We start from the raw sequence: 22,366 nt of genomic DNA, 5'->3' as shown, positions 1-22,366 counted from the left end.
CGAAATCCAATTTGTTAGATATCTTGGTGAGAAAGTTGTCTTTCGCTTCTGGGATTGCTGTGGCCTTTTTGAGCCTGGAAAGGCATAAAATATGGTGATCTACTTCAAAAGCACAGGTAATTGTGCTATCCTTTCTGTATAGGACCACGTGAGTGGCAGTGAAATGAGCGAGATCGGTTATAATGCCTGAAAAGCGAGTGTCGGAATGATGCCACACTCCGTGTTCTGTCACGCATGCGGGTCACGTTTCTCAGTACGGATTGTGTGTGTCTCTTGCATTGAACCATCTGTTATTTTCGCCGACCTATTTCGGTCGTTGTACTTGATCGAGAAAGTACTGCCATTTTACAATCTCCCTCTCCCGTGCTTGCAGTGGTTTCGCCACCGGCTGTCATCTTCATGGGAGTGGACAAGTTCGAAAGTGAGTCCCTTGCGTTGCGTGCCTGTTTTTTTACTTCACTCGCCTAAGGAGGCAGTGCACCTCTGATTGTCTGAGCGCTACCGTTGTTTTGCTCTGCACCCAGACGAAGATCTCATCAAGTGGGGCTGGCCCGAAGACGTGTGGTTCCACGTGGACAAGGTGTCGTCAGCCCATGTATACCTTCGGTTGCAGCCAGTAAGTGAAACCTTCTGCTTGCGCTACTCGTGCGAAACACATGCGCGTAAAACTAGCATACAACTAATTCTTAAATAATGCAGCAGTCGAAGTAGCGAACTGTTGTCGCACATATGTATCGAAACTAGCAACAGCGCACGAAGAACGGTGAAAGCATCCGAACTAACTAACTAACCAACTGTGAAAGTCACGGCATAAGCACAGCCGGATCTTTCACCATCCTTCGCGCGTTGTTACTAGGCAGCGTCTTTTGTCCCTTCAGCCGTGAGGATTTCTAAACGAATTTCTGCCAGTTCTCAGCTCCTATTGGCGCTCTCAAGTCACGTGACAAACTGCCGGGAGAAGCTTCCTGCTGTTGTGCCCTAACCTAACCAACCTAACCTGAACTTCCCCCAGCCAATAGGAGGTGAGTGCCGAGAGAAATTGTTAAGAAGTTCTCCCAAACGCTGGGGGAATAGACACCGCCTCATTACTAGTTTACCAAAATATAACAACTATCTTTACCATGAGACAGAGCTAACAAACGCAGCTGGTATAGATGTACATACAAGACTGGTAGTGTAGTGTCATTAACAGTGTAATAATATACATTTTTTTTTTCTTGCAGAACCAAACACTGGATGATGTGCCATCGAGCGTACTCGAGGACTGTGCACAACTCGTGAAGGCAAACAGCATTCAAGGTGTTGTGAACGTCTCGTCAACTTTCCTCGCCGCAAGTGGCTGCGGCAATTTCTGTTCAACCTTAACTGAGGTTCATTTTGCATTCATGTTTCTCGCGAGCTTTGGTTACCGTCTGTTTCATTTACAGGCCGTTTTGTTAACGTTAGCAACAAGGTCTCAAGTTAAACTAAAGTTGTCTAAACAGCAGGGTAAAATTATATTTCAGGTGCTTCTCGTGATTCACCTGCACAGATAATTTAATGATATGTGCTACTGACATGTCAGTCAGGCCGGGTTTGAAAAAATTAGGACTATGGATGGTTGATAAATTGTTTTTCTCCATTGGTGCTCTGGAACCCACATTCCGTCGCAGCTGTGTCTGGAGGTACTGTCACGTGCTGGTTGGCTAAACTAAAAAGATCTGTGAGCAGGCACTGTTCTTATGCATGTTATCTCACCAGCATATCATTGTCAAATGCATTGAAAGTAAGGACAGTGCAGGCAACATTGTAACACCGAGGAGTGCTCTTCTGTTGAACCACTGCACAAAAGTAAAAGCTATGGTCAGCAGACTCTGCTAGCAGCAGGATCAGAGCTGCAGGTGAGCTTCTGATACCGAACCAGTAGTGTGTAGAGAGCTGGCATGCTCCAGGAGTGAGAGCTATGGCCTTTGCACTTTTCTGATGCACCGTACACATGTGTAATAACACATAACAACATTATGTGGATATCTGTTAAGGGGGCCAAGGTGGGGAGCTTGGACTTTGGCAGTGATCTAATATCAAGTCCATGAAAAACTGAAAGAAGAGTAACTCACGTGGCCCCATATCTACAAAACCTCTTTTTACATAACGGCCGTCCATGATTGGTCATCGTGTTATCACTCCAGTCGCATTCGTCATTTGCTGGATTCTGATTATCTGCTAATAAGGAAACATTCTTGCCTGAGAGAGGCTTTGCAAGTTCAAATGCAATCGGGCTGTGGACAGAACTGTCTAGATTGATGCGCGCAAACGATTTAAATACTGTTCCCTCATGTGTAAGTAGCGTTCTCCACTGGTGCAAGCATTACCTGTGATGTTCACTGTGAACTGTTCTCCTGTCCAGGCAACAAGATGAACTGTATTGATGTCGTCTACACCATGTGGGGCAACCTGAAGAAGACACAAGGAATGGAAGTTGGCCAGGTTGGCTTCCACAAGCAAAAGGAGGTAAGGACTGACGTCCTTTGTTTGTCCTTCGGCATCTTGTTATGATGGATTGTAGGCATGATGATGTGCAGCACCCCTCTGAAGTAAGCGATTGTATGCGGCCAAATTTCATTATAACTAACTCACATCCAGCAAGAAAATACCTTCATGATATCTAATAGTGTTTATAAGCATGCATTCCTTATATGCTGATGTTGACGACAAGATCTTTACATTTATTTTGTTACATCCACTAATTTGTTGTAGCTTGGTTCATTATACTGAGGTTTCTCTGTGTATATATTGTGTCAAAAAGGGAAGGGTTTAAGAAAAAATATCTCTGCCCAGTGCTTATTGCACTACAACTGTTTCACTTATTAATAATACTTCAAACGTTCCTAGTTTTGGGGCATTACATAAGGGATTACCGTCTGTATTCACAAACGGATCTTGACTTGAAACTCTTCGTGGCTCCTACAAGTGGAGCACAACACTGTCCGCTTACTGATGAAGACTCAGCACTTTGCACAGACCACCTTGGAAACGAGCAAACGGAAGTGCTGAATCGGCCCTTATGTTTGTCAGTTTCTGTGATTGCTTGTGTGTCTAGAAGTAATTTCTCTACGTCTACAACAGCAAATATAAGACAATTTCTTGTAGCAGATAAAGACATGGTAAAGACATGATAAAGACATACTCGCGGTGTTGCATGTAGTCTGTTCACGCTGTTTCTTTCGAGCTGCGAGAGTGGTGCAAACACTGTGACATCGTTCCTGCAGGTACGGACAATCCGGGTGGAGAAGCGCATCAATGAGATTGTCAACCGGCTGATGAAGACCAAGGAGGAACGGCAACCGGACCTGCGTGCGGAGCGGGAGGAGCGGGACCACAAGGAGCGCGAGGACAAGAAGCAGATCCTTCGCGAGCAAAAGGAGCGAGAGAAGCAGGAGCAGAAGGAGAAGGAGGAACAGGCCAAGCTCAAGTGAGGACAAAAAAAAGGATAACTGGGGAGGAATCCTTGGGTTTCATCCTGCGTATTTAATTATTTATTTTTTTCTACTGTAAGTCTGTAAGTACTGTAAGTCTCCGGCATTACAGAGAGGAGTGGGCATACGTGCACAAAGAAAGAAAGTATATATATATATATATATATATATATATATATATATATGTATGTGTGTGTGTGTGTGTATACACACGCGCGCGCACACACACGCACAAAGTCGAATCTCAATAATTTGAACCTGAAGGGACCAGAAAATTTGCTAGAATTAGAAGAAGTTCGAATTAAAGGACGGACTTGTTCTTGAAGGATTTGTGCGCCATTGTACAATGCAAAAACGGTGCGAGTCGTGAAATACTGTGGGGCGCAAGCACACAGCGAGCGAGAACCACGAAACTACCCGCGCAGGACAACGCTCGCCTTCCCGATAATGGCAAAAAACGAAACTTCAGGGAGGGGTTAAGCTGGCTTTGGGCTGGTGTGAAGGCCATCTGAGGGGAGGGAGTTGAGAGGCAGGACGAGGGGAGTGCAGTTTTGAGGAGTGGTGAAGTTCGCTTTTCCACCAGCTTGGTGGATGGCGCTAATTACCTCTTCCACCTAAGTCTACCATTCTTTTCATTTGTGTCTGTCCTAAATTAAGGCAGAACTGATTTCAGAAGAACGTAAAAGCAGTCGTTTACAGATTATTTAGAGCATAACTTTCTGACCAGTCAAATATTCAGTCTCACCCATAACAGCGACACCAACTTATATTGGGAACAAGTCAGAGTGCAGTGGAAGAAGTACGAAAAGAAAGGGATGGGCAAGGTGTGAAAGATTGCGCAGATCTGCAGAAATTTTTTAAATTCTGAGCAGTGGTTCTTGGCTCGTTTGCTCGTGTGTCTTTGGTAAACTATGCTTCAGGTTATTAAAGCAAGCATAAGTGCTTCATTACTGTTTGAAAGGAATAAGTTGTGAAGTTTGTTTTACTTTTTTGTCTCTTTGCAGGAGCTACGACACATTGATGAAAGGAGAAAACATGAAATCAAACAAGGTATCATTCATTAATATCTGAAAATGCCCATGAACAGTTCGGTGCATTGGTCATCGTGGTGCTCGAGTGATGTAAAAACTGGAAAACAAAAATGGAAACAGGAAAATTGAGAAGAAGCAGAAGTGTAATACATTGTAAAGGAATCGGGAATTAAACGTGAAAGATTAAACAGCAAACACAACAGTTGAATATGTCAACATCAAAAAGCGAGGTATACAGTTGACTTCTGTTAATTGACTTGGGTTAATTCGACCCTGACCAAAAGTCCTGTTTGGGGCCCATGAATTTCTGTGGGCCCAAAGTTTCGTCATTTTGATCCTGAAAGTGGCCTTCGGTGGATAATTCGAACTTGACCTGTCAGCATACACGTGCCTGACCCCTATAGTGACCTGTTGGCGGAGTGACTCGTATATAAAATGTCTGTCTAGGCGGAGCATAGAGGACAGTGAATGCGTTGAACATACATCTCCTTCTGTCGAAAACACCTATTTTCGGCCTGCCAACCAGACATTGTGACTGTATGTCACAATGTCTGGTTGTGGTATTTACCCTGATTATAACACGCACCTTTTCATTGTTTTCGTTAAAAAAAAAAAAAAAAACTTGGCCTAAAAAGTGCTTGTTGGTGCAATCGGATACGAAACGGCAACTGCCTTCATGGCATTGGTGTGCTTTGCAGCATAACACGGATGTTCTGCGGCGAAGCTGACCTTAGAAATCCGGCCGCCCACAACGGTGTGTCTCGCAACCAACTTTGTGTAGTTCTGGGATATTAAACCCCTGCATCATAGTGAACAATAATTCCTGTAGTCTTGTATATTCAAGTTTCACTTTCTGCTACTACCTGCAACATAAATTCTCGGGGTGAAGAATCTGCGTTGGAAGTACTTTTCCAATTTTTAGTGCAAGAACAAGAAAAATTGAGAGCATTGAACACAAACCTGGTGTTCCTTTTTGATATTGCTGCGCTGTGGAATGATATCACTTACTGCATGAGCAAGACTGATAAGGGGATCCAAGGGGTTAGATATTTTCAATCACAGCCAACGGAAGTAACAAGGAAGCCAGAAAAAGCATAGAGGAAGTTAAGTGTTATGTTTACTACAACTAAAATTTAGAAATAATGAGGTAAAGGAAACGAAAGTGGGTGAAAAGATAACTTGCTGCAGGTTGGGACCTAAGGCACATCTTGCACATTACATGTGCGATGCTTTTACCAATTTAGGTTAGTTGGCGGCTACACTTCGCACGTCTGCATTCTTGGGTACTTGAGTATTTCTGCAAGACTTGACCGTGGGGGTGTTAGCCAGCACCACTATTGGCCAAGACGGTGGACGTGAGTGGTAGTGACCACAACTACTTACTACTACATGATCATTGTGGCTGCAAATGACACCACATGTAAGCGTTTTCACTAGCGTGGGGAACGGTGGCTTTGAAACCTTGGCTTTCTGCATGGCATTAACTATTTGCCGTGCAGAGAAAAGCCTATCTGCCAACTCCCCCAAATTTTACATAACATACTATACAAATTTGTACCATATACTGTACAAATACAACAGTGCAAAAACACTGTTGCCTTTCAGTCCTAGCTTTAAGTTCACAGATGGGCAGGTACGGAAAAGGCATCAAAAGTTAAATATAGAATGTAAGCACAAAAGATACTACATACAATGTTATGCTTTGTGTTTAAGTGCCCAGCCTTTCTGCATCGCTTTTTGTACAGTTATTCACTTTTGCTTCTTTTTCTTTTTTTGCAGGAGGATGGCTATGACTCGGATGACTTCATGTGATGTCTTGTCAGCATTGGCCTGTGTAATAAATGTACAATAAATATAGACTTTTATCAGTTTGCTGTCTGCTCTACTGCTGCTTTGTGACACTTTGCATACATAAAAGCAGGATATGCAGTATGGTGCATCTTTAAAGGCAACACGCAGTTTGTACTTAATCATTCATTGCAGCTGAGATATAAGGCCTTGCAGGCTGTACTTGTATGCACAGATAAGTGCTTGCTTGGCACTCTTTAGAAGACGCTTCTTTTTAATAAAGTTGAAGGAGTGTTATTTCCATTCATGTGTCTCCTTTAAGAGTAGATTGCCCTCTATCTATTTCCTAACCCACAGTCTTTTCGAAGTGGAGCAACTTTGTCTTGGGACACTTCAGGACCTTTACAGCTGCTGTCAGCTGTCTGCGGGGACAAACAGCCAAAGACCCTTGCATGTTTCCTAGTGCCTATGTCTAATATTTTGTTGGCTGTGTCATGGGACTCAAGTTACTGCGCATGTGATGTTCTGTACCTGCTGCTTAACCGAATAATTTAGTAAAGTAATTGTAGCATCTGTGACCAGCATCATACAGGGCCAGAAAGTGTTTACTTGATAATTTATTATTTTATCTTGTGCCTATCATCTGAATAAAAGAAAGTATACCTACATTTTGTTTGTTTGCTCTATCTATAGATAACACTATCAACCAAATATTCCTCTAAAGAATGCACACACGCTGTCGTGGAGGACTTCCTTTGTATGTGTGTGCTGTATGCTCCGTACACTTATTCTGAATTAATCTGCATAATAATGTTTTTTTTTTACATAGTTGCCTTCACTCCTACAGGGCAAATCATCCTTTGTCAAGCGCTGTTTTATATATATATATATATATCAAAATAGTCAAGTTCAGTAACTAGAAGCTTTAACATTGCGCGGTTATTCGTGTCTCCGGAGCAAATCCCTCGACCACCGCCTTCACGAAGTGCAAATTAGCGGAAACGAAAGCAACTCGTAGAAACAGTAGAAAGCCGAGACTCGTAGTTGTCAAGCAACAATGCGCCCTTTCGCCATTTTTGGACCTGCCGAGCGTGCGTTGTGTGCGGTCTGCTGATCTTGTTGTGTGTGTGTGATTGTTGAGCCACTGAGGCATGGCACGCTCGTTTGACGCCGAGTTCGAAGCCGCACAAGCGTCAGTCACTCAGGGATGTGAAACTGCGCGTGCCAAGGACCACCGCCTGCTCTTTTAGCGAACTGCCCCACGCGAAGGCGGGCGAGTGTGCTGCAAGATGTCTCGGCACCGAAATGTCCGGACTATGAATTATGATGACGGTAAGTGCTCGTTCTGCTAGCAAAGCTTTTCTTGTCAAACTCTGTCGTGACAGCTCGCTCCCCCAGCGTCACTTTCGATGCCTGCGGCTTTCCACATTGTATTGGACCTTACTGCTTTGCCCCGTGGGGTATGCGCAACAGGTCCATTCTCCGCTCGTTCGAAAGCAGGCTTCGAGCACGGCTTCGCACCGATCGCGCGCATATCGGTCTTGAAACGTAAACGCTGACAGAGTTGCCGTTACCCGGACTGTATTTCTTTCTCAAGCGTACACAGAAGCTTCCTACGCTTTTTTCCATCGACCATTAGTCAACACTGCATCGTCGGTCTGCAGCGTACGTGACAACTGCCACTGTAGGTGACCAGCTTCTAAACAGAATACAGATTTTTTTTCATTAAATCTACTCTGACCTGCGTCACGGCCCCTATTATCGTTACCGGGATCACGCTTTTATATTTACTTCCTATCTCGGTTTCGTACCTTTTGATTGCTAACTCAACTCGCCAGCGTATTATGCACTTTGGTTATTGCCAGTGCGGCAGCGCAAAAACATCAAATTTTTTGCTTTGTTTCTTCGCAGACTACGAAGGTTACTACGATGTCTACGGCAGGTCCCAGGAAGAAGACTCGTGCATATCTCCGACCACAGGTCATTACAATTCTTCGTTGATCACGGAGTGTGTTTGCGTACGCTTACACGCCTCCAGCGTTCGAAACTTCTAGTTTACAGAGACGTGTTCTAGACTTAATTAATTGTGAACAACAACTCGACTCATTTGCTTACATTACAGTCTTCTGAATTGCGCGTGGTCTTGTGCGAATATATATGTACGCCTATGCTCAAGCTTTAATGTGGGACTGAAAGCGGGTGACAACGTTTTCAAAAGTTCAAATAAATGTATGGAGCAGGTTGCCAGAACATGCCTTCTGTCTGGTATGTGCGTATCTGTAAACGTGTGGTCACTGTTTGCTGTTGTGGTTCTAGCCCAGGTGATTTGATAGGCCATTGGGTGGGTAACTTGCACCTGTTATGCAATCAGCCACTTTGTGAACTGCCCATTTCTGTGCCTGCAAACCTTTGCCACGAGCAGGTTGTTGTGCGTTGAGCTCCTTTGCCAAAAACACTGCTGCACATATTGCCGTAGCTGACGCTTGTGTTTATTTAACAGAGGAGCAGTTCCTGTACAACAGGGACAAGCTTCATTCCATGTCGTCATTCCTGTCTCCTGAAGTCCTCCAAGAGGAAAATGAGGAGGACGATGAAGAAGAGGATGGAGCCCACAAGTCCGGCCCTCGGGAACCCGAACTCAGCCCCGTAGACGAAGGTGTGCATGTAGTTTGTTGAAAAATTGTCCTACAGAAACATTGCTGCCGCTAGGTGGTGTGATATTCATGTAATATGCATGTACACTGATTGTCATTGTTGTAGGCTTGACAGAATGGCCGGCTGAGTTATGGTTTTAATACATCTTTGATGTTCCAAGTGCATGTTATGTTGGAATGCAGTACATACAAAGTTAAATTTTTTTTTGTGAAGTGATTATACGTAAAAAGCTGTGAAGTGAGTTGCACGGAACTTCACTGACAGGTTTGGGCTGTCGCTAGTGGAGTATGTTACATTCTTATGATGCTGTATCAATATAATGAAAAAAAGCCTGTGAGTGCATGTAATAATGAAAAAGGGGTGTGCAATTGGGGAGGAGTAATTAGGAGTAGTAAGCACTAAGCTATGTTTAAGCTTAAAAAAAAAAAAAAAAAAAAAAAAAAATGCAGATCCAACACATATGGCATCACAATGGCACCATAGCTGATGAGGATATCAAAGCCATGCGAATTTCAGACGGGAGGCAATCGGACAGAAAAGTGCGTGAAGTGAATCTTATTTGCAAACAGGAGGCATTTGCTTTTGCGGAAAGAAAACCACGCTTTATTGCTTGATATAACTGTGTTCCTGTAGCTTAGTTGGTTAAAGCTGCATATTCAAGACCCAAAGGTCGTGGGTTCAAATCCCAAGACTGGGTTGTCGATTTTGAACCCTTGAATCTGGCGTGGGTTTTTCTTCTGTTTGGTTCAGCTCATAACTGCATGGCAAACGGTGCATTGGAACATCAACATTGCCCAATGCATTGGTAGCCTGTGCTAAAGTAACGGTCTTCACCAGACCAAGGGCCTGTCTCCCTAATAGTGGCAGACCCGTGGCGGTGAAGAGACACTTTTTTTCTTCATCCAGTTTGACAAGATGTAAACACTTATTTGTAGGTAAAAAATATATGGTTCTTCTTTTCTTTTCTTTTTTTTGCACTGGCAGATTTGTTTGTTACAGACGTTAAATTAGGCCTAAGAACGACATGCTGTTGCCATAAATTGCACATTGCTAATGATAACTACAATGATGATGAAAATAAGTCCTCTGGTTGTCTCTTTCTCGTGGTATTGCTTACTTATTTACTTTTCTGGTGGCCTGAATTTTAATATTTCAGTCGAATAGGTCTTGCATTTGCAATAACACTGCACCTAGTAGCTATTGAGGTGTTGACACCATAGATACTTGCTGAAAGTAGTCACAATTTTTTTTAAGCTTTTGATCGATTGCTTGTTTCATTTGCTCAAAGAAACTGACAATTCAATATGGAGAATTAGACATGTTGCTTATTGGCAACAGTGAGGGTTTTATGTAAGGTCTATTGGTTTTGCTTGTGAGAGTACGACCTTGCACGTTCATGGCTGGCTTCGACCTTAGCTGTCTTTATTTTGAAATTTTAACTTATCCACTTCAAATGCATTTACTTTCAAAATATGTAGGGAAATCTAGCATTAAATTTCCTTTGTGCTTTCACTCCTTTGGTTACATTCTGTGATGAACCTGCTTTTCCTTTAGCCAATAGGTTACATTGCACTGTTAACACTTTAAGTACCAGCCAAAAAGCTGATAAATAGCCTGCAGCAAATTCAGTATGTCAGTCAACGGGATGATGATAACTTAGGCTAAACTCAGGCAAACACCACTGAATAAAATTAGTTTCTTTTAGGAAGCAAGGGGTGATTTACACAGGTTAGTCACCATGCTGTACAGCTGAGCGATTCTTATAACAGTCTTGCATCCGACGTGAAAATACCTTTGTTATATTCATAACGAATAATGATTCAATATAATATAAGCATATATTTGTTGCGTATTGGTACAGGCGAGAAATATTTCGGGTTTACTTTGGGACATATGTGTTCAGTATATCGAGGTTCAAATGTTATTGTCTCCTGAAGTCATTGAGGAATTCTGACACACTGTTTTTGTTTTCTCAAACAGTGAGTACCCTTGCAGCTTTCACACATTCGTGCTGCTTCTGATAATTTTTTGGGGGGAGCATTTTCCACACAACGATTATGTTCAGGTGCCGGACACTGAACACCTGTCCTAGAGCTAGCAGAAAAATGTTCTAATAACATTTGTATGGGTAGATATGCTGTGTTCTAGGTTCTAGCTGGGAGGAATTAAGTGCAATAAGGCTAAAAGAGAGTGCATATTGATGACTTGGAAGAAAAGAGACCTTGGTGCAACTCAGGGGCAGATCCAGGGCTGTCCAAAGGGGGTCGGAGCCCTCATTACAACACAAAGAGAAGGAGGCATGGGTGTGGGGTTGGGGTGAAGGGGTGCGAGGCCCATTACACACTCAGTTTTGTCAGTGCTGAAGTGCTGGCATATCTTGGGCAATGTGGCCAGAGTACCGCCTGAGGATCTGCCAGTGGTGCATGTAAAAAAAAGTTGTAATGTTATGGTTATCTAAAGTAACCATGGTTTTTGAGGGGAAGTATCTGGGATCAAAGAACTTGTCTGTCATGCCTGTTCCCGCGTCATCAGGCATAGTTCCCCATGAAGTTTGCATCATGCTGCCCTGGCTGCCACAGTTCACAATGTGCTTTGTACAATAACTTCTCGGCACTGTTTTCTTTCCAGTGAGGCTTTACGAGTGTATTGAGAAGATGCAGAATGTGGTGGGCGACTCGATCCCAGAGGCTACGCTTCGTCGAGTGGCGCTCGAGGGAGACTTCAATGCAGAAGTGGCTCTTGACCGTCTTCTGCAAGGTCAGCTGACTGCCGCTAGTTGCATGGCTACTACCGGTGCGACTAGCCGTGTGGAACTTTTTCACATTCTGCGGGCTTTATTTCAGACTTGGGAAACATCTGGAATTTTTCATGATGGCCTACAATTTTCTCATGGATGCTTTTGCTCTGCATATAATATCTGAGCAACTGAATTGTTCATAAGAACTAATTACGTACTTATGCAAAATACAAAGAATATTTGGACTTGCTCCAAGCGACGGCAAACAACATTATCTTGATTTTATCCAGCTATGAGGCACTTGTATGTTTTAAAATTTCAACACAAGTTACATGGGACACATGGTATATACTGGTCACTTATAACCGATTTTGGAAAACTGAATTTTCATTCTAGTTGGCCTTTAAGCTTGAATATTGATGCAGAACACTATGTGCTTATAGTTGCCATCAGCTTTACTTTTCGTAGACAAGTGCATTCAAGATCTATAATTGCGACATAATAATGCGTGGCATGCGGCATTTTGGTGGTGCAAGCGAGGCACTCATTTTCCCACTCGCCCAGTATACTTGTTTTATTCAGGGTGAACCAGGAGTGCGCATTTGTCGGTGGGGAAAAAAGAAAGGACAACGTCCAAATTTTTTAAAGGAAGGAACAGTGGGGCCACCTGCCTCCAGGTGGGTGACAATGCTTTTCCAATTGATCTAGCAGGAGCAAGAAGAATAAAAATAAGGAATACAAGAAGGTAGATGTTTTTGGTTAATCGCACCCAGCTGAAAGAACAAACAATGAAGCAAGAGAAGGCATAGGGGATATTGTCACATTTAATTGAAATATAGAAATAGTAAGTTAAAGGGAAATAAAAGTGAAAGGAAAGATAACTTGTTGCAGTACGGTGTGTTGCTACATCGTTTGAGTGCGAATTGTATTAGCGTCGACAGTCATTGTTAGGTGGGTTCTTCTGGACTTTTTTGTATGTGTGTACAAGATTAATCCTGATGGTGCCAGCCAGTGTTGCTCATGGCAAAGGTGGCGGATGTAAAACATATTTTTAACCGCTGGCCTCGCATAGTGTGGGAATTTTGGGACCAGGCAGTTGACGTGTGTTTCCTTCTCTCTGGGACAGATGGCGTGAGTATTCCTTTGACTGAGGCATTTGCATTGTTTTCTTTTGGTCGTGCATAGCTGCAGATGACACGTGGTTGTGACTTAATTCTGGATGCAGTGGGAATGTACAGTGTGTCTAGATGTAGTTTCGTATAAAGGTTACCATGAAGTGGCACGCCCGTGTGAAATATAGGCCTAGACATCTCAGTGAGTATAGCTCGAAAAGCCAATTACACCAGGCTTTCATTCCAATTTGGTGTTACTTGTTGGCGTATGCCCAGTTGCAGCCTTTGTTGTAGAAGGATCACTACTGAATGAGGTATACCATCGGTGAATTGGAAAACCTGGAAGTGTCACAGAATTTCTCAATCCAGGGAAGTTGTTCCGTGCAATGGTTACAGCAAAGCTAGTGGCATGCCAAAGGGAGGCAAACTTCTCCATTGAACTAATGCAATAAACAAATGTTAGTGTCTTTTGCTATTTCTGTAAGTGTGGGCCGGGCCAGATGGTTGGAATGGTATCAGAAAGCAGCTGATAAATTCAAATCTACAGTGCATCCCACCAGACTTATAGCTCACTGGGAGCATTTGTTGACCATTATGGGTTGGCATAGTCACTTGGCAAGCTATAAACCACCATTTTTTTTTCTTGCAGCTGTACTTATTCAGTCGTAGACCAACTGAGAATTTTTATAAAGACAGTCAGGGAAAACCTGCAAAAAATCAGGGAACTCGGAAGTGCTATTGTAGTCAACACACTGTAAATAGGGCAAATCAGTTATGCAGAAATGTTCAATGTGGAGGAAGGTTTGTGAAAGGGAAAATTGGCATCCATCCAACAGTAGCTTAAAGCCTCAAAGGACACCTACCTAAGTTTCTCAGGGGGAAAAAAAAAAACCTTCTCACGATTGAATGAAAATTTGTCCTGGTCCGGGGATCAAACTAGGGACCTGAGGCTTTCCGGTGTGGTTGCTATGCTGTCTGAGCCAACCAGGAGTCTAGCAGATTGCAGAGTGGGGCCAAATGAAATTGACAGCACGAAACACTGTGTAATGGCTCAAAACCAGACCTTTTAATGAAGGGACTAATTTCGATACAACATGTACGTTGTCAACCTCGGCGGTCGCTGCCAATCTTGGCCTGTCGCAGCGTGCCTTAGTTCATGATGCAAGTGGCGATGGGTCGACTGAAACCGGGCTGTCGAGGATGACACAATCAGCACACTACCACACACGGGGACACTGAACATGGGTGGTTTCCTTTGTAGCACCATGCCACTTTTGGCTGCTTGACACTCTTACCTTTTTAACGATACTCACTTTCAAAACTGGCTTCTGTTCTTTTTCCTAAAACAGAAACAGACAAGCCAAAGCCACAGCGAGAGCCCCGGAAAAGAGGTATGCTTCCACAAGTGTATTGCTCACGTGTGCGTGCATTTCGGTGCATGCAGAAATGCTGTTACCTGCATTGTTTCCTTTGAGTGGTGCACTGCCGATATATGTGCTTTATATGGCTACAGGTTAAAGGATTATTGCAGGGTGGTGCTAAGTGGCCATCCTGTAATATTGAGCTCTCCTGTGAGACTCTCGTATGATCAGTTGGGCGATTCTGCTCTCAGTCGTCCATTGAAAGGGTGCGCTGATTACTGCAGGCTGCCTTGAATGCACTCTGAACGTGCTTTGCCTTGTTCAAATACGTCAAAACTAAAGTGTCTTGCTGATCATTTGCATTTTAGTGACACGAGAGGACGGTACTGCAAGCATCAAAATGATTTATGATTGAGGTGTCCACGACTGACCCTTTGCGAATTCGTGAGATGAGGGGATAGGATTATGGGGATAATTTCTTTTGTGGCATTTATAATATGTGGACCGGCAGGCCCCAGTAGTTCTGAAGGAAGCAGCAGTTTCAGTTTTGCAAACACTGCTCACAGGCTTCACCGCACATTGAGCAGAAAGCTTTGGAGAGGTTCCGCCCATTAGCACGAGAACAAAGCATTATACAAGCAGTGTCATGACACTGCATTCCGTTGCTTGTTTTGAAGCAGAAGCATCAGTTTAATGGCTGAAGGTATGACAGCATGCTGCCTGCATAATGTGGCACGGACCTGCTCTTGCAGAAGTGAGAGCGAGCATGCCCGTATTTGCGTGCGGTTGAGGACCAGCCAAGGCTGGGCATACTGGAGACAGGCAAGCAGTTGAAATAGGCGTGGGTGGGGCCTCTTGCATATATAATGTTGGCTTCATTGAAGCTTGAGTGGCTTGCATTTGTAACCCTCAGCAAAGCAGTGAAACATTCGCATCACCTTCTGGCAAGCTCACGATCGTAAACGTTCTTGTAAATTTTTTCCTCCCTCTTCTCCCTCCTCTTCCCACCGTGTGGCAGTGCACTTCTCTCTTGAACTGGGTGAAGCCTGCATAGTTAGAATGCCCTGTGCATGGCAGTAAGCGATGCAGACATGCATGTAATGTTTCAGCAGCATAGCCGAAATGAAGGCTGGAGGGCTTGCAATGGAAAGCATGCTGTGCTCCCTTATTCGCAAACGGGTCTTGATTCAAATCCTAGCTCCACCGATTGGAGGACGGTGCGGTCTCTTGACTGATGCGTATAGATGATGGGCTCCAGTAAGGTTTCTTGGCGAATTGTTTGAAAAATGTGTCTCATCTCCAACACCTTTACGTGGACTTGGGGGAGTGTTCAATGCTTGTGAATCACTGGGGTCCGAGATAGAAATGGCAGTGACTGCACCGCTTCAGTCAAGTGTTCAGTCAAGTTCAGTGTTGTCTTGCACCCATTTGAGCTGAGGAGGAGCTTTGTGTCGAGACTCGTTTGGGAGCTCTGGGATTAGGGGTTGAGTTGGGGCTTAAACCAGAGAAGTCTTAAAACCATTATTCTTTGAATTATAGTGCTGAAAACTTCTGGATATATGCAAATTTATACACTTATTTTAGAATGTGAGGTTCGTATTTGTTTATCTCATTTGTGTCCTAGAACAAGAGTTGCGAGACTTCGAAGTTGGCACTCTGAGTAGTGTTTCTTTTTCGGCAGTCTAGCAACTTTCGTTCTGGCTAGACAGAGAAATAAAGGTTGTCCTTATTCGATTTCTTGAATCGCGCGCAAGCCATTGATACCTTATTATAAAAATCTGAGGAACTGATTTTTCACATATTTCACGAGGTGATTTAGTAGAGAAAGGTTGCATAAATCAATGGACATCATATTTTAAATAAACTTGCACATAAAATTAACACATACCTGCAAGTTTTCAGCACCATGACTAGAAGATCAAAAATGAATGTTTAAAATCATTTTTGATTTAAGATCTAATGTGCCGCAGACCGGAGAACAGTCCGAAGTCTAGCGGCCACTGCTTTTGTGTTTTGCAGCATTCGGAAACTAACTCTAGGCTTTCATTCTTCTTCCTTTCTCTGCTGTCTGGCTTCATCCTTCTTTCCCTCCCTCCCCCCTTTTCTCATTCTCTCCCCTCTCTCCCGCCTATTTGCTTTTTTTTCGCATAAACGCTACTGGCATGCCCTCTCGTCACCGCACCTCATCATCACCGTGCTTGCTCATCACTTTCCATCATTTCAACGTGCCGCTCGCAAGGTAAGAATCGGACAGCGATGACGACGACTCTTGTGTCGCTTCGCCGTCTGACACTGTGTTTGATGGTGGTGGGGCGTTGGCGATGGTCCCGCTTAACTTGAGGACCGTTGTTGCGCAATTTGACGTGCCGTCAAAACCCCGAAGTGATAGTACGCGGAGGTTGGACGGTGGCGAACATGGGGTTAGAGCTGCCGATGGGTGGGTGGAGCTGCCGACCACAGGGACAGAGTCGGCAACGCCTTCAAATTTTGCGCTTTCTTCTTCTCCCTCCATGTGTACAGTTGAAACCTTAGGTTGTGAATTAAAACTGGGTGATTTGCTCAAATCAAGTGGGTCGGGGGAAACTCGTAGGACAGACAGCTTATTGAAAGCTGCGCACAGTATTAGTGGTTGTGACGTTGCACTGCCTGTGGTTGCTCATCTTGACTGTGAAACAGCACCTTCAACATCACTCACACATGCTTCAAGCGCTACTTACGATCGCAGTCCTAACCCTCAAGGTTGTGATACAGACGCTGTTGATGACTTTCTTGAGACACTGCTCCAAGAAGAAAATGCGCCGAGTGTTACCTCACAACGAAAACCTATGGTACAAGCATCAGGTGGAGTGCCCGATGAACTGGACGTACTGTTAGGCATGGTCTCGAGCTACAAGTCCAGTGCCGCCACCTCGACAGACACTTCAAGAGACAGCGGCCGTACTACTTCTGCGAGAGCCAGTCACGAAGCGCTGTCTTTAGGCAAACCTACGAAAGATCTGGTTGGAGACGACTTAGACGCACTTCTGGGAATCGGTGCAGACTCTGCGGCTCCAGAACAAGGTGGCAAAGGTGCACCCAAGACGGACTTCGACGACTTCCTCATGTCGTTGAGAAGTGACATTGGCGGCACAAGCGACTTAAAAGCACAGGATGATGATCTGGCACTGCTGCCCATCGCAGATATCTTGTCTGTGGCTTCCAGTGACGACAAGGGCCCAGGGAAGTCTTCACAGAAGTCGGACTCAAAGCAGCCCGCTTTGCTCAACCTCGGTGAGATACTTGGCCTGAACAGGGAGCACACCCCTGATACAGCTGCTGAAAGTGGAGCCCTCAAACTTGATGACATTCTGAAAGGTGCCACGGGAGGCCCACTGGCCGCCGGACAAGAGAACTGCCCGTATGGCAACAATGGAGAGAGCCCCGAGCGGAGTCCTCTGCACAGTGCGGCGGCCGTGGTAGTGAAAGAAGTGTCCCTCTTTGGCAAAGTGCTTGTGTACTTCCATTTTGTCCGGCGGCAGAAGTCCGTCTTTGATCTCACGAGTTGGTTGAGGAAGCTTGGTCTGCTGGAGCCAAGGCCTGGTGAAAAATCGAGGACAGCGGCGTTTGGTTTCGGTGTGCCGTCGCCGGATGACATTGTGCGCGCGTGTCGGAAGCGAACAGTGGATGCATCAGGTACAGGCTCTGCTGTTAGTTTGTTTCTTGCATGCTTTTTCAGATGTGAGAACTGTTTTCATGTGCGTGCAGGTGCATAAAATGAAGGATAATATACAAAGTATAAATGATAATATGAGAATCTTGCCTTTAGATTCAGTTTCATAGTGTAGCAGAGGCTCGAATATTCTAGAGAAGTTGCATAGGGTGGAAGAAATTGTATATTGCTGTGAGGCAGTGCCTGGAGGCAACATTTGCATGTAAGTGCACTCCACTTTGCTGTGAAGCCGCACTGCGCTGTGCTGCACGTAAAACAAGCTTTTCTTTGCATTGGCAATCATGCTGAGCCGCTTCGTAAATATTTAAGCACTGTTGTATGTGGTTATATGTAGAAGTTATAACCACATATTTTTTTTGTCATTCTTTAAAAATTGCAGTAGCATGTGCGAGTTATCTGTGCGGGCTTTGGCATAACCTTGGCATAACTAGATTGTACGAGTAATAAAGAAGTTGTGAAGGACATTTATAGGAACATTAAGATTTGTTTCTATGGAACGATAAAAAAAAAAAAGGTGTCATGCACTTTATACTGTTCCTTTCTTTAAGTATGGCAGTAGCAGGGTCCTTCAATACTTTTCATTTCGTCACGAAAATTCCCCGAAAGTTTCATATAGGGACATAAGGTGGCACCAGAGGCACTTGCATAAGTAGAAAGTGACCAATCTGCCACGCCAAATGGTTGGGCTGCGCGATCATGCAGATAAGATAAGAAATATGTTACTTGGAATCTGTATACAAGATTCCATGTTGAGGCTATAGAGCATCTTGTATGAGTGAATCTGGTGGTTCTAATTGATGACTTAGGTAGAGTAAGCATCAGTCGTTGTGGCATTGGGCTTCTGAGCATGAAGTCACAGGTTCAGTTCCTGGTTGCGATGGTTGTATTCTGGTGGCGGCAGAATGAAAAATGACTTGCGTCCCATTCTTTAGGTGCATGTTAAAGGAATGCAGGTGGCCAAAATGAATCTGGAGCCCTTCACTAAGGCATGCACCATGACTCTTGCGCGGTTTCAGGATGTTAAACCCCACAAATTTAGACTTAATAATGGGCTTAGAGGGCACACAGCTTCTAATGCTTTAGCTTGACACCATGTGCAGATAGATGAGAACATAGACTAGTGATTGGCAACCATCATCGCTATCAGCTCACCTTTTGCTTGAAATATAGTATTTAGCCTGTTTACTTGTCTAAGGCCCCACTTTTTTTTTTTTTTTGCCACACATGTGACTACTCACTCACTCACTGAAGCCTTGAACTACACGTAGACTGTAGTGGAGAATAGCGAAATCACTGGCAGTTGACTGTGGACACATTTACTCAGTCGCCATGGTAGTGTGATGTGCTCGCCTCATTGGCGCCCTCTCAAAGCTGGTTGCTCTCTGTGCCGTCCATTCTGTTTGAGATTCCCATCACCTTGAAGCTCTCGACGATCCTCTCTAACAAAACTGCATACTAAGGCACACCTTTTGCAGCAAATGCCCTCTTCGTGCAACTGAAAGCAGGATATGGCTAAAAGAGTCGCAGCACAACCAATACCGCTGAAGCGCACTCGTTGTATGCTGTGCCATCTGGCAAAGTTGGGGATGCGGCCCTTACACGAGGGCGAGCCTTACAAGAGCAAATGCGGATGTTCTACTGCACATATACTAAACTGTAGACATGGCAACGCTTGAGACATATACGCTAGGTCTTTCACCATCTGGCCCATACGTAAAGCTCAGCTTGCACGTTTCACCTTTGCTCTGAGTGAGAAACCCACGCAGATCCTGAAAGAGCATTTTTTATTTTTGAAGCGTGCACATTTTGTTCAGATAGCAATTATATGGACGCTTCTGTCGAATTTTTGCTGTCGTTCTCGCCATTGCCGTTGGCATCGCCATGAGGTTCCGTGTAAAGTCTAAGTGTGATATGATGAGAAAGCATGCTAGAGTGAGCTAAGAAGGATTGTGGCTTGGTGCAGCTTATTGCGCGCTCAAAGGAGGAACGTAGTGCCAACTTTTCATGTACGCACGGGAGCAGTGGCGAGGTATGCGCGTGCTAGAAGAAGCGGAGGGCAGGGAGGCAGGGTAGTGCGCGTCTCCGCTTGTACTCGGGCCGTAGCTGCGCGTGGTGTGGCTGTGAGCATTCTATCTTGGAGGTAATGTGTTGTGGGCTGGAAGGCTAGCAAACCCACGATAGCTGATGGGGTCGAGCGCGCTGTGTTTCCGCGTGCTTACTTTGCCTTGAAGTGAGAGGAGGCACGAAGGGAAATTCGCTTGCTGTTGCAGCCGCTTTCATCATACCCGCATTCTAACAGCGAGTGTCTGCGGTCATCGAGACAAATGTGTTCATGTTTGCTCGTGCGTGTGTGACACCGTGCGTGTAATTTAGTTAGCAAGATTATGTTTGCAGCAGTTCGTATAACCGATAAAGCTACTAACCTTATTTCGTATAGCTGTTTAACAATTTGCTATAGCAGTCAGTGCTTTGCCTTTTGGGCAATACTGTGACTTTTTTGTAATTGAGAGTGTTTGCCTTCTGGCAGATAATGTTTTGCTGCATTCTCTACCACTGAATGATTCACTTTAACTGAGTAAGTGCAGAGAGTGTTGTACAGGATGCCATCTCTGGCACGAGGCTTGTATCATATGGCCTTTATTGACTTCGAATTCTTGTAGGAGCTAGTGTCTCCACCTTTGAAGAAAGTGACGTGTCATGCAGACTAGTCTGAATTACTTGTAGTTCAATCTACTTGTGCTCTACATACACAGTAGAACCTAGTTCACATGTTTTGGGGAAAAAAAGAGTACAGGAAAACACATTAACTGGCAAAATGTATGACCCGAAGTCACTAAAAAATTTGGCAGACTCACCCGCAGTTGACATCTACGTAACGTGAAGCGTTGCGCAAATCATTGCAGCAGAAGACGCCAGCGCGCATCGAAACCCCCTCCCCCCTCCCCTTCCACCCATCCCCCCTGGTGATATCTGGGACTTTGACCACTTCTGCTAGGAATCAGTCGATTGTTTAGCGATGAACCAAGATTGCAACTAATTCCAAAATGAACAAAAGGAAGCAAAGGTTCAACTTGTCAAGTTTCGTTAGCTTTTCCTGCACACTAATGACCCAGATATGCTTGATATCTGCCGTACCACTGCAAGATGTAGCCATGCAAAGTACGGACACGGACGCAAAAAGGAGGGATGTCACACTTGTGGGTCTCTGTGTTCGTGTCCATGCTTTGTGCTGCTGCATCTTGAGCGCAATCTAAGTCGCTCAGTTCTCTATTTTGTGATGTACCAGCTTTGCGGCCCAACTGCAAGGTTAAACAAGGGAAACCTTAACCTTGCTTACTGCATTAAGCCTTTTTTTTTTCTTGCACTAAAATACAAATATAGCATATGAAAAAGTGCTCTTTCATCCTAAAATTATTTCGTTGTCGCTCTCCAGTGTCCCGTTATGCTTGAGCACTTTGCGGTGCTAAATGCCTTTTGCTTGCTTGTCCTGGCCTCCTGCCCCTTTTTGCTCCTCGTGCCCATTGTTTGCAGAACGGAAGCCGCCCACACCTCTCGAACAAGTTGGCGCACCTGTCAGAGCTGCTGGGGCCAACAAGGAGCTGCTGCCCGCTGTCGACTCAGCACTAAGGCAAACGTTTCCCAGGCAGCCTCAGCCTGACGTCGAGGACAGGCGCAGCAAGTGAGTGTTGATTTATATGTGCACGAGTGCTGTTGTGAGAGCACTAAAAAAACGTTTACACCCTTTGGGGCTTGTCTTGTCCCGTAACAATAATCGTCATCTATCTTGCACGCACTTCCTTTTTTCTAGCACTGTGCGCCCAATACTTTCCTGTCAGGAATGCTGTGCCATGCCAATATATGCGTGCCATACGTGATCATAGCCTCTTGACTGCCGAAACAAATGTGGGCAAGCAAATTAGTAACTGTCTTTTGAACTGTTTTAGAAACTGTTTTAGTAACTGTTTAAAAAAAAGAAAATGTGGTGACCTAAAAAGCATTATTAAGCCAGAAGGCTGTGTCCACAATTGTAGACACAAGTTGTGAAAGCATCTGGTGAGTTGCAGACATTTTTTTTTCTAATGGCCGCCTCAGCCAACGATGGTGCTCTCCTTTGGAAGCAGGGTAAACCATGATTCAGGCTGATAAATGCGCGGAATATTAATGCCTCGAAACAATTCACTGAGATATACTTGGGTTTAGAAAAAATTTCCACAAACGTGGACATTGGTAGCGAAGAGGAAGATTTGCTGAGACGCTCAGTTTTGTTATTTTCTTTAATGTGCGCCTCACCTGATGTATGATGTCCTTTGGAAGCTGAGTAAGTCATGGTCCAGACTAAGAAAGGTGCGCAATTTTAATGCCTTGCAACTTTTTGCTCGAGTGCTTGGCTTTTGAAAGAGTGTCCACAAATATGGATGCTGGTAGTGAAGGCGATAACGTACCAGGGATGCACAGTGTTACAGAGGGTAGCGAATGCAAGATAGATGACGATCATTGCTTGAGTACAGTGTAAGCCCC

At 44.5% G+C, this 22,366-nt stretch overlaps 2 protein-coding genes across 3 annotated transcripts in view; both read left to right on the top strand.

Moving 5' to 3' along the window:
- Positions 1-2: 2 nt before the first annotated feature.
- On the top strand, positions 3-6,354 carry LOC126527761 (coiled-coil domain-containing protein 25). The gene is made up of 8 exons (XM_050175631.3): positions 3-116; positions 374-421; positions 525-616; positions 1,224-1,299; positions 2,387-2,490; positions 3,249-3,451; positions 4,460-4,505; positions 6,266-6,354. The coding sequence occupies exons 1-8, from the start codon at positions 92-94 to the stop codon at positions 6,296-6,298; spliced, it is 627 nt and encodes a 208-aa protein (XP_050031588.1). The 5' UTR covers positions 3-91; the 3' UTR covers positions 6,299-6,354.
- Positions 6,355-7,330: 976 nt separating this feature from the next.
- HBS1 (translation elongation factor EF-1alpha (GTPase) HBS1) overlaps positions 7,331-22,366 on the top strand; it is a 46,202-nt gene continuing 31,166 nt past the window's right edge. The window contains exons 1-7 of one of the 2 annotated variants that reach the window (XM_050175633.3): positions 7,331-7,606; positions 8,186-8,254; positions 8,775-8,930; positions 11,558-11,686; positions 14,128-14,169; positions 16,384-17,811; positions 21,380-21,527. In XM_050175633.3, the coding sequence (XP_050031590.2) occupies positions 7,564-7,606; positions 8,186-8,254; positions 8,775-8,930; positions 11,558-11,686; positions 14,128-14,169; positions 16,384-17,811; positions 21,380-21,527 (2,015 nt within the window). In that variant the 5' untranslated portion in view covers positions 7,331-7,563. The remainder of the gene's footprint in view (positions 7,607-8,185; positions 8,255-8,774; positions 8,931-11,557; positions 11,687-14,127; positions 14,170-16,383; positions 17,812-21,379; positions 21,528-22,366) is intronic. The other variant, XM_055068921.2, reaches the window with a different exon arrangement.

Source organism: Dermacentor andersoni, chromosome 9, assembly GCF_023375885.2.
Source record: "Dermacentor andersoni chromosome 9, qqDerAnde1_hic_scaffold, whole genome shotgun sequence".
Taxonomy (NCBI): Eukaryota; Metazoa; Arthropoda; class Arachnida; order Ixodida; family Ixodidae; genus Dermacentor; species Dermacentor andersoni.
This window is presented reverse-complemented; position numbering and strand designations above follow the sequence as displayed.

Bases quoted from the DNA above. Each gene is read 5' to 3' on its own strand.
- LOC126527761 (XM_050175631.3), top strand. From the start codon at position 92: ATGGTGATCTACTTCAAAAGCACAG. The intron at 617-1,223 runs GTAAGTGAAACC...TTTTTCTTGCAG, and splicing joins TATACCTTCGGTTGCAGCCA to AACCAAACACTGGATGATGT. The intron at 3,452-4,459 runs GTGAGGACAAAA...GTCTCTTTGCAG, and splicing joins GAGGAACAGGCCAAGCTCAA to GAGCTACGACACATTGATGA.